This window comes from Oncorhynchus tshawytscha, linkage group LG20 (assembly GCF_018296145.1).
Source record: "Oncorhynchus tshawytscha isolate Ot180627B linkage group LG20, Otsh_v2.0, whole genome shotgun sequence".
Taxonomy (NCBI): domain Eukaryota; kingdom Metazoa; phylum Chordata; class Actinopteri; order Salmoniformes; family Salmonidae; genus Oncorhynchus; species Oncorhynchus tshawytscha.
The window spans coordinates 10,327,777-10,340,539 of record NC_056448.1 but is presented as its reverse complement, the minus strand read 5'-3'; the positions used below and the strand labels follow the sequence as shown (position 1 = coordinate 10,340,539).

General features: G+C 41.0%; 1 protein-coding gene across 2 annotated transcripts in view; it reads right to left on the bottom strand.

Annotated features, from left to right (window-relative positions):
* The window catches only part of LOC112219559 (5-hydroxytryptamine receptor 4), a 68,939-nt gene that overhangs the window by 3,265 nt on the left and 52,911 nt on the right, over window positions 1-12,763 (bottom strand). The window contains exon 7 of one of the 2 annotated variants that reach the window (XM_024380903.2): window positions 2,377-2,474. The exons of the other annotated variant lie outside the window; for it this stretch is intronic. Within the exon in view, the coding sequence (XP_024236671.1) occupies window positions 2,377-2,474 (98 nt within the window). The remainder of the gene's footprint in view (window positions 1-2,376; window positions 2,475-12,763) is intronic. 2 annotated transcript variants of the gene reach the window in all.

Genomic DNA, 12,763 nt, shown 5'->3' with positions numbered 1-12,763 from the left:
CATGGGTCCTTTGTCCTGATCTTGTCTACATTCTGATTGTATCCACATTTCTGGAAATTAAAATGTGTCTGAAGGCCTCCCGGGTGGCGCAGTGGTTAAGGGCGCTGTACTGCAGCGCCAGCTGTGCCACCAGAGACTCTGGGTTCGCGCCCAGGCTCTGTCGTGACCGGGAGGTCCGTGGGGCGATGCACATTTGGCCTATTGTCGTTAGGGAGGGTTTGGCCGGTAGGGATATCCTTGTCTCGTCGCGCACAATCGACTCCTGTGGCAGGCCAGGCCAAGGTTGCCACTGCGTTTCCTCCGACACATTGGTGCGGCTGGCTTCCGGGTTGGATGCGTGCTGTGTTAAGAAGCAGTGCGGCTTGGTTGGGTTGTGTATCGGAGGACGGGGAGAGACCTTAGTCTCTCCCAAGCCCATACGGGAGTTGTAGTGATGAGACAAGATAGTAGCTACTAACAATTGGATACCATGAAATTGGGGAGAAAAAGGGGTAAAATTCAACAAAAAGCAAACAAACAAAAAAATATATTCCATCCATTGTGTCTGCATTGTGACCAGATTTCCTGGACCCTTCCTATATGCAAATTATTTCACATATATTCTTTCAAAATAATATTTATTTATTTACATATTGATTTTATCAGTTAAGGGTGCCAACTGTCAATGACACTACCCCACCCATTCCACTGCTAAGCAACAGAATGTTGCTCTGACTATGATTCAACCTTCACTATCAAACATCCATAACATCCATCATAGCATGATCAAACTTCACACATGTCCTCCACATATTGTAGAACTCTGTTGTGATTACAGCAACATTAGATACGATTGTGGGAACAGTATTTCAGGTACAGTCCAGGGCCCAGATTCATAAAACCTTCTTAAGAAGAAATGTCTTCTTAACTACAATTTTCCCCCTAACTATAGACTTATGAAGAAAGTTAAGCAAAGTTGGTATTCTTCCAAAACGTTCTTGGAAATGTACTTGTGCTATGTCTTGTGTTTCTCCTTAAGCAAACATTTAAAAAGAAATATGATTCTTAAAAATAAAGTTTTGGAATTTGTTCTTAATTCCAAGATAGCTTAACCCTTTTTGTAAATGAAGGGCAGTGAGAGAATAAGCTCATGAAAGCAATTGAACATGTTTAATTCACTCACAAAGTTAATCTGAAAGTTTCAGTGTTTATTTCTTTAAACCCAAGAACATGTTTTAGAATGGTAATCTCTGTAGGAAATATGCTAACATAATTGCTAGCTAGAAAGCTAGATAAATCGGTTGACTAGCAACAAACATCCTAAGAAGATTCGTAAGAACATATTTGAGAAGTTCGTAAGAAAATGATTCAATCTTAAGATATTGTTGAGGAATTGCACATACAAACTTTGTTATGAACTTCTTCCTTTTTCTTCTTAAGAAGCTTCTTACGTTTTTGAGTAAGAAGTGTTTTGTGAATCTGGGCCCAGATGTTTATTATCCACTATCCTCCGTGGGAACTTCAACATGTCTGTGACGTTGATTAAACCTGAAGCTTAAATCTGATACACATGAGGTCTACGTCAACGAAGGGCGACCATTTGAACATGTCCATGGGAAGATTTTATTGACTAGTTTGCTGTTTAATTTCATCTTGATTCCTCAGGCGCTGGTCCACATGGTTGTTCTTGCCAACATATAATGTGATCAGTCTTAAAGTATAAACTCTGAAACCTGGAGGGAGGACTCTGGGTGGAAATCAAACCCAAACACTGGACCTGAGACACCTACTAGGCAGACATGAGGAGCCATGGAGATCACATGTTGATTGGCTTAGTAATAATGATAGGTTTTTCTACTGACATGACATCAAAGAATGTTGAAATTGAGCTACAGTATATGATACAAACCACTTCTACCTTATTTCACAGGGGTCAGAAAACAGAACCTGGCATGAGTCCGTGGGGTACTTGAGTATGCTGAATGTCTTACTGCCAAAACATGCTACGAAGGATTTGTTCTTCCTCTAAAAACAAATAAAATTGCATTTTTTAAACTCTATCAAATCCCAAAGTCCCAGATAGTTTCAAATGTAGTACAACCAAAGCCCATCTCTGGTGCAACTTGTCAGGGACTAGCAGCAGGCAATATTTGTACAAAAGCCCAGGTACCCCAAAGGAAATTAAAATACCAACTTTCCAATCACCAGACCATTTTTCCGGGTATTATGCCACCGGTACAGTAGGTATATTTATGCGCCCCCAACCGATTGTATTATTTTTTTTCTTTATCTGCGTTGTTTTTAAATATTTTTTTTACTCATTTTGTGCATAATGTTGCTGCTACCGTCTCTTATGACCGAAAATAACTTTGAGATATCAGGACTGCGATTACTCACCACAGACTAGCAGAATCCTTATTCTTCTTTCACGACTCTGATGAGCCCGAGGCGGAGGATATACGGCTTCCTCAGGAACAGGCCACGACAACCGTGATCTGAGTGAAGATGAGACGGAGAAAGAGAGGCCAGAGAGCGGGCCGCCTTCTGAGAATTCGAAGGCAATCGAATAAACCCCCACTTCCCTCAATTCTGCTAGCAAACGTGCAATCTTTGAACAATAAAATAGATTAGTTACGGGGAAGATTAAACTACCAACAGGACATTAAAAACTGTAACATCTTATACTTCACGGAGTCGTGGCTGAATGATGACAATATCAACATACAGCTGAACTGGCTGGTTATACGATGTACCGGCAGGATAGAACAGCGGCGTCTCGTAAGACAAGGGGCGACAGATTATGTATTTTTGTAAATAACAGCTGGTGCACGATATCTAAGGAAGTCTCGAGCTATTGCTCGCCTGAGGTTGAGTATCTCATGATAAGCTGTAGACCACCCTACCTACTGAGAGAATTCTCATCTGTATTCTTCGTAGCTGTTTACATACCACATCAGTCAGAGGTTGGCACTAAGATAGCATGGAATGAGCTGTATTCCACCATAAGCAAACAAGAAAACGCTCACCCAGAGGCGTCGCTCCTAGTAGGCGGCAACATTAATGCAGGGAAACTTAAATCAGTTTTAACAAATTTCTATCAGCTTGTTAAATGTGCAACCAGAAGGAAAAGAACTCTGGACCACCTATACTCCACACTCAGAGATACATACAAAGCTCTCCCTCAGCCTCCATTTGGCAAATCTGACCATAATTCTATCCTCCTGATTCCTGCTTACAAGCTCAAATTAAAGCAGGAAGCACCAGTGACTAGATCAATAAAAAAAAGTTGTCAGATGAAGCTACAGGACTGTTTTGATAACACAGACTGGAATATGTTCCGGGATTCCTCCAATGGCATTGAGGAGTAGTCCACATCTGTCATCGGCTTTATCAATAAGTGCATCGATGACGTCCCCCCCACAGTGACCATATGTATATACCCCAACCAGAAGCCATGGATTACAGGCAGCATCCGCACTGAGCTAAAGGCTAGAGCTGCCACTTTCAAGGTGCGGGACTCTAACCTGGAAGCTTATAAGAAATCTCGCTATGCCCTCTGACGAACCATCAATCAGGCAAAGCATCAATACACGACTAAGATTGAGTCGTACTACACCGGCTCTGACGCTCGTCGGATGTGGCAGGGCTTGCAAACCATTACAGACTACAAAGGGAAGCACAGCCGAGAGCTGCCCAGTGATATGAGCCTACCAGATGAGCTAAACTACTTCTATGCTCGCTTCGAGGCAAATAACATTGAAACATGCATGAGAGCACCAGCTGTACCGGAAGACTGTGTGATCACGCTCTCCGCAGCAGATGTGAGTAAGACCTTTAGACAGGTCAACATTCACAAGGCCGCAGGGCCAGACGGATTACCAGGACGTGCACTGCGAGCATGCGCTGACCAACTAGCAAGTGTCTTCACTGACATTTCAACCTCTGCCTGTCCGAGTCTGTAATACCAACATGTTTCAAGCAGACCACCATAGGGCCTGTGCCCAAGAACACTAAGGTAACCTGCCTAAATGACTACCGACCCGTAGCACTCACGTCTGTAGCCATGAAGTGCTTTGAAAGGCTTGTCATGGCTCACATCAACACCATCATCCCAGAAACCCTAGACCCACTCCAGTTTGCATACCGCCCCAACAGATCCACAGATGATGCAATCTCTATTGCACTCCACACTGCCGTTTCCCACCTGGACAAAAGGAACACCTATGTGAGAATGCTATTCATTGACTACAGCTCAGCGTTCAACACCAGAGTTCCCTCAAAGCTCATCACTAAGCTAAGGACCTTAGGACTAAACACCTCCCTCTGCAACTGGATCCTGGACTTCCTGATGGGCCACCCCCAGGTGGTAAGGGTAGGTAACAACACATCCGCCATGCTGATCCTTAACACAGGGGCCCCTCAGGGGTTCATGCTCAGCCCCATCCTGTACTCCCTGTTCACTCATGACTGCATGGCCAGGCACGACTCCAACACCATCATTACATTTGCCGATGACACAACAGTGGTAGGCCTGATCACCAACAGCGGTGAGACAGCCTATAGGGTGGAGGTCAGAGACAACAACAACCTCTCCCTCAATGTGATCAAGACAAAGGAGATGATTGTGGACTACAGGAAAAAGAGGACCGAGCACGCCCCCATTCTCATCGACGGGGCTGCAGTGGAGCAGGTTGAGAGCTTCAAGTTGCTTGGTGTTCACATCACCAACAAACTAACATGATCCAACCACACCAAGACAGTTGTGAAGCGGGCACGACAAAACCTATTCCCCCTCAGGAGACTGACAAGATTTGGCATGGGTCCTCAGATCCTCAAAAAGTTCTACAGCTGCACCATCGAGAGCATCCTGACTGGTTGCATCACTGCCTGGTATGGCAACTGCTCAGCCTCCGACCGCAAGGCACTACAGAGGGTAGTGTGAACAGCCCAGTAAGATCCCTGGGGCTAAGCTTGCTGCCATCCAGGACCTCTATACCAGGCGGTGTCAGAGGAAGGCCCTAAAAATTGTCAAAGACTCCAGCCACCCTAGTCATAGACTGTTCTCTCTGCTACCGCATGGAAAGCGGTACCAGAGCGCCAAGTCTAGGTCCAAGAGGCTTCTAAACAGCTTCTACCCCCAAGCCATAAGACCCCTGAACATCTAGTCAAATGGCTACCCAGACTATTTGCATTGCCCCCCTCCCCTCTCCACACCACTGCCACTCTCAGTGGTCATCTATGCATAGTCACTTTAATAACTCTACCTACATATACATACTACCTCAACTAACTCGGCACCCCCCTGTGAATGTTGTCATTTTTACTGCTGCTCTTTAATTACGTGTTATTTTTATCTCTTATTCTTATCCATAATTTTTGAAACTGCACTGTTGGTTAGGGGCTCGTAAGTAAGCATTTCACTGTAAGGTCTACACCTGTTGTAGTCGGCACATGTGACTAATAAAACTTGATTTTATTTTATTTAGTTCTACAATATACGATGCTGATAGATGAAAACACTAACAACTGAAATTACCATCAGCCTCCTCTGATCCCTGGTATGTGGATGTTACTTGTTTCAATTTGTATTGGGTTTATTGGATTGAGGCTGAGACACACTGTTACATTTTCCAAAAATGTGGTTCTAAACTCAAAACCTTGATCATAACCAGATGACCATCAGTATGGTCCGAGCAGGGCAGGAGTGAGAGGGACTGTGTGAGAGAGAGGGTGGTCTGTCTGAGGAAATGGACCCTGCTATTGGAGGAGCCTTGCTACAGTCCCTTCAGAGAGTATTCACACCGCTTGACCTTTTCCACATTTACAGCCTGAATTTAAAATGGATTAAATAGAGATGTTTTGTCACTGGCCTACACACAATACCCCCATAATGTAAAAGTGGAATCATGTTTTTCAAAATATGTACAAATTAATTAAATATGAAATTGAAACATCTTGAGTCAACAAGTGTTCAACCCCTTTGTTACGGAAAGCCTAAATAAGTTCAGGAGTAAAAAGTTGCTGAACAAGTCACATAATAAGTTGCATGAACTCCCTCTGAGTGAAATAATAGTGGTTAACATGATTTTTTAATGACTACCTCATCTCTGTACACCACATACAATTACCTGTAAGGTCCCTCAGTTGAGGGATGGTGAATCAGTACGCTTTGGATGGTGAATCAATACACCCAGTCACTACAAAGATACAGGCGTCCTTCCTAACTCAGTTTCCAGAGAGGAAGGAATCCGCTCAGGGATTTCACCATGAGGCCAATGGTGACTTTAAACAGTTACAGAGTTTAATGGCTGTGATAGGAGAAAACTGAGGATGGATCAACAACATTGTAGTTACTCTACAATACTAACCTAACAGAGTGAAAAGAAGGAAGCCTGTACAGAATAAAAATATTCCAAAACATGCATCCTGTTTGCAACAAGGCACTAAAGTTATAGTGCAGGAAATGTGACAATGCAATTCACTTTTTGGGGCAAATCCAATACAACACAATACTGAGTACCACTCTCCATATTTCCAAGCATAGTAGTGTCTGCAACATGTTATGGGAATGCTTGTAATCATTAAGGACTGGGGAGCTTTTCAGGATAAAAAAGAAACAGAATGGACCTAAGCACAGGCAAAATGCTAGAGGAAAACCTGGTTCAGTCTGTTTTCCACCAGACACTGGGAGAAGAATTCACCTTTCAGCAGGACATATAACCTAAAACACAAGGCCAAATCTACACTGGAGTTACTTACCAAGAAGACGGTGAATGTTCCTGAGTGGTCGAGTTAAATCTGCTTGAAAATCTATGGCAAAACCTGAAAATGGTTGTCTAGCAATGATCAACAATCAATTTTACAGAGCTTGAAGAATTTTGAAAAGAATAAAGGGCAAATGTTGCACAATCTAGGTGTGGAGTGCTCACTGCCAAAGGTGCTACTACAAACTATTCACTCAGGGGTGTGAATACTTATGTAAATTAGATATTTATGTACTTCATGTTCAATACATTTGCAAAACTGTTTTTAAAAAAGTAATACATTTTGAATTCAAGCTGTAACACAACTAAATGTGGAATAAGTCAAGTGGTATGAATACTTTCTGAAGGCACTGTATCTCAGCAGGTAGACAAATCACCACAGCTTAGCTCACTGAAGGGATCTAGGAAGCATCAAGCATCAACCAGGTCTGGTAAAATGAAGTAACACAAAATATCTGTTATATGTGAAAAATGTTAATAAAAAATTACTGTTCAAGATTCAAAACATGCAGATAAATTACACATGAACACTACACTTTGCATTTTTGAAAATGTAGTGACAATTATATACAGAAAACAAATGAACAACATACTTCCAGCATGCTTATAAGGAATGGCACTCAACATGTGCAGCACTGACACAAATGACTGATGATTGGCTGAAAGAAATTGATAATAATAAGATTTTGAGAGCGGTTTTGTTAAACTTCAGTGTAACCTTTCATATCATTGATCATAACATATTGCTGAAAATAATTAGGTGTTATGGATTAACATTTTCTGCCTTATCATGGATGGACAGTTATCTATCCAATAGGGTTTTCTTTAATGGAAGCCTTTTTAATGCAAATTTGTTGAGTGTGGTGTACCACAGAGCAACCAGCTTGGACCATTATTGTTGTCTGTGTTTACTAATGACCTTCCACTGACCTTGAATAAAGCCTGTGTGTCCATGTACGCTCAACAACTCAACAGTATACATGTCGGTGGCAACAGTAAAATAAGTAGCTGACGCCCTCGACATATCGCTCCAATCAGTTTTAGAATGGGTAACAAGCAATTGGCTGATGCTAAATATTTGAAAAATGAAAAGCACAATTTTTGGGACAAATCACTCACTAAACCTAATCTGGATCTATTATTGAATCTATTACATAAATCTGTCGATGTGCCTTTCAGCAAGGCACTTAACCGTAATTGCTCTTGTAAGTCGCTCTGCATGAGTGCATCTGCTAAATGACAAAAATGTAAAATATTCAATTTATATATGTATTTTACACCCCTGAGTTGTTACATGTTAGAATCACCTGTGACAGTGATTACAGCTGTGAGTCTTTCACGGTGAGTCTCTAAGAGCTTTTCACATCTGGATTGTACAATATTTGCTTCAAGCTCTGTCAAATTGGTTGTTGATCATTGTGAGACAACCATTTTGATGTCTTGACAGATTTTCAAGCAGATTTAAGTCAAAACTGTAATTGGCCTTGTGTTTTAAGTTATTGTCCTGCGAAAAGGTACATTCATCACCCAGTGTCTGGTGGAAAGCTACTGAACTGGGTTTTCCTCTATGATTTTGCCTGTGCTTACAGTAGCTCCATTCTATTTATTTTTTACCCAGCCACCACTATGCTGGAAAATATGTAGAGTGGTACTAAGTAATGTGTTGTATTGGATTTGCCCCAAACATAACACTTTGAATTCAGGATCTTCACTCTGTCAATTCATTTAGTATTGTGGAGTAACTACAATGTTGTTGATCCATCCTCAGTGTTCTCCTATCACAGTCATTACACTCTGTAAATGTTTTCAAGTCACCATTGGCGTCATGGTGAAATCCCTGAGTGGTTTACTTCCCCTCTGGCAACTGAGTTAGGAAGGATGTCTGTATCTTTGTAGTGACTGGGAGTATTGATTCACCATCCAAAGCCTAATTAATAACTTCATCATGCTTAAAGGGATATTCAAGCATCTACAAATAGGTGCCCTTCTTTGTGAGGCATTGACCCCCCCGGGCTTTGTGGTTGAATCTGTGCATGCAATTCACTACTCAATTGAGGGACCTTACAGATAATGAGGTAGTCATTCATAAATCATATTCACCACTATTATTGAACACAGAATGAGTCCATTCAACATATGTGATTTGTTAAGCACATTTTTACTCCTGAATTTATTTAGGCTTGTCAAATCAAAGAGGTTTAATTCTTATTGACTCAAACATTTTCTACAAACAAAATTCCACTTTGACATTATAGGGCATTGTGTGTAGATTAGTGACACAACATCTAAATGTAATACATTTTAAATTCAAGCTGTTATACAACAATATGTGGGAAAAGTAAAGGGATGTGAATATTTTCTGAAGGCACTGTATATGTATATTTTGTACTCGGATCTGGAAGGTAATTTCCTGCAATTTCATCCATTTTGCCATGGGGGGTTTGTACTGTGTATTTAAATACTGTATTCTCAACATACAGTACCAGTCAAAAGTTGACACACCTTCTCATTCAAAGGTTTTTCTTTATTTTTACTATGAACACTATGAAGTAACACATATGGAATCATGTAGTAACCAAATAAGTGTAAACAAATCAAAATATATGTTATATTTTAGATTCTTCAAAGTAGCCACCCTTTGCCTTGATGACAGCTTGCACACTCAAAGGCATTCTCGCAACCATCTTCACCTGGAATGCTTTTCCAACAGTCTTGAAGGAGTTCCCACATATGGAGGTGTGTTTTGGGTCATTGTCCTGTTGAAAAACAAATGATAGTCCCAACCAGATGGGATGGCATATCGCTGCAGAATATTGGTTAAGTGTGCCTTGAATTCTAAATAAATCACTGACAGTGTCACCAGCAAATCACCCCCACACCATCACAACTCCTCCTCCATGCTTCATGGTGGGAACCACACATGCGGAGATCATCCGTTCACCTACTCTGCGTGTCACAAAGACACAGAGGTTGGAACCAAAAATCTCAAATTTGGACTCATCTGACCAAAGGACAGATTTCCACCGGTCTAATGTCCATTACTCGTGTTTCTTGGCCCAAGCAAGTCTCTTCTTCTTATTGGTGTCCTTTAGCAGTGGTTTCTTTGCAGCAATTCGACCATGAAGGCCTGATTCACGCAGTTATAAGGGCACAAGGCGAGACCCAAATGCAGACACAGGAGGCAGATGATTGAGCTCTGAAATGTATTATGACAAAAGGGGTAGGCAAAAGGCAGTTCGGTGTACAGGCGAGAGTTCATAAACCAGGTCAGAGTCCAAACAGTACCAGGAGATAGGCAGGCTTGAGGTCAGGACAGGTAGGGGTTCTGAAACTAGGTCCGAGTCCAAACAGTACCAGGTGATAGGCAGGCTCGAGGTCAGGGGCAGGCAGAGTGGTCAGGCAGGCAGGCTCAGAGTCAGGACAGGCAAGGGTCAAAACTAGGAGGCAGAGAAAAGAGACTGGGAAAGCAGGAGCTGAGAAACAAAATTGCTGGTTGACTTGACAAACAAGGAAACACAGGGATAAATACACAGGGGAAAACAAGCGACACCTGGAGGGGGTGGAGACAAGCACAAGGACAGGTGAAACAGATCAGGGTGTGACAGCAGCAGTCTCCTCTGAACATTTGATGTTGAGATGTGTCTGTTACTTGAACTTAGTGAAGCATTTATTTGGTCTGCAATTTCTGAGGCTGGAAAGTCTAATGAACTTATCCTCTGCAGCAGAGGTAACTCTGGGTCTTCCTTTCCTTTGGCGGTCCTCATGAGAGCCAGTTTCATCATAGAGCTTGATGTTTTTTTCTTGAAATGTTCCATATTGACTGACCTTCATGTCTTATAGTAATGATGGACTGTCATTTATTTTTGTTATTTCAGCTGTTCTTGCCATAATATGGACTTGGTCTTTTACCAAATAGGGCTATCTTCCACAAATTAACTTTCAACATGGCACACCTGTTAATTGAAATGCATTCCAGGTGATGAAGCTGGTTGAGAGAATGCCAAGAGTGTGCAAAGCTGTCATCAAGGAAAAGGGTGGCTACTTTGAAGAATCTCAAATATAAAATATATTTAATGATTTGTTTAACACTTTTTTGGTTACTGCATGATTCCATATGTGCTATTTCATAGTTTTCATCTCTTCACTATTATTCTACAATGTAGAAAATAGTACAAATCTAGAAAAACCCTTTAATGCGTAGGTGTGTCCAAAGTTTTGACTGGTACTGTAGCTCATTCTAATATTTCTACTACTGTACAATGCATTTTAGGTACACTGTTTATACACAATGCATATTTATTTATATACTGGATTCTTGACATAGCTTACTCTAATATATCTACTACTATACATATCATTCTTAGTATAACTGGTGTAAATTCATCTGTTGTATATACATATATATACATATGGATTACTGTTACACTGCTGTTTGGATTGTTCATTGGATTCATTTTTGACATTTCTAGATAATTTTTTGTATTATTTGTGTACTTGTTTGACATTTAACTCAATTGTTAGGAGCTAGTAACATAAGCATTTAGCTGCACCGGCTATAACATCTGCTAAAAGTTGTACACAACCAATACATTTTGATTTTGATTTGTCAAATGGTACAGGGGCCCACTCAGGCCGTGAAAAGAAAACCGGTCATGTTACATCATGAATAAATGTTGCTTGTAAAAACAAGTTCCTAGTCGCAGCTGTTATTATCTGAGTACAAAGTAGGACACTTTGCAAACTTTGTTTACAATTTCATTAAGAATTAATTATGAGTGTTGATGTGAAGGTGTATCATTTATGGAATGCATTTGATCTTTGTTATATGGAATGTTTGTCCAGAGTTAATTGTGTTGCTGCACAATGCGGAGGAGAGCTCGACTTAAATCAATTATCAACGCTCTATCAACATCTGTCAAAGCAAACACGCTGATATGGAATGCTCATATCAAGGCTAATTAAACATAAATAAACCTTCAATAAACTTCATTCCAACTTAATCAAAACCAAGAGGTGATACAGTATCTGAACAATCAAAAGGTCTGTACTGAAGATCACCGACTCTCCAGACATTACTGCGGACTGACCAAATCAAGTGTTCACATACCTCAATAATCCACTCACATTGCCACTACGTACTGTTCGTCAGTATTACTCAGTGTTAATGGAACAGTGCATATTTATACTGGCAATTTGCTTGTAAGCAAAATCCTCCAAACGCAGATCCTGCCAAACGCCTGTCTTGAACTGGGATGGGAAAGACTAATCAACATGATCATTTTGGACAGATCTGGCAGTATCACCACCGTGGTTAGATTTGAACACTGACATCAGACGATACACATGAGATGATGTACCAGTTGTTTTGCTGTTACTATACAAACAAACATAATGGAAAACAACTTTTTTGGTTGTGAGTATCATTCTGAAAATACATGGGGGACCATGTCACTGAGCAGACATGTATTGTAATCAAATTAGTCCTGCAAGCTGTAGAAGAGACTGGAACCTTTTCCAGGTTACACGTGTTACAATGATGATTACTGAGATTGTCAAAATACAAGTCTACCACAAAGCTGCTCTTCTGGAGATGAAACCAACTACATTTCCAGAATTAGCTAGATATTTCAGTATGCTGTATTGGGCAGACACGAGAGGCAAACCTGAAAAACAATGGATGTTTTCTAGGACTAATCAATGTGACTGCCTGACAGCCGTAGTCAACAGACTGACAGGGCTGGCCATCAACCTGAGATGAGTTGATTTGGTGCTTCATAGACAAAACTTTACCCAAGTTTGACCAAATATGGAGATATCCTTCTAGGAAATGGATCACTGTAGCAGGTGATGTCGGCACACAAATGGGTATTTTCTTGGTAAGTCACCATGGTGATAAACACTGATAGGAAGGCTGATAATTGGGAGACAATTTGTTCAAGACAGCCTCACTCAATCCACTATTGTAATCAGCATAACAAAATGCTCTGTGATTTTAGAAAAAATAGGATTTGATTAATTCT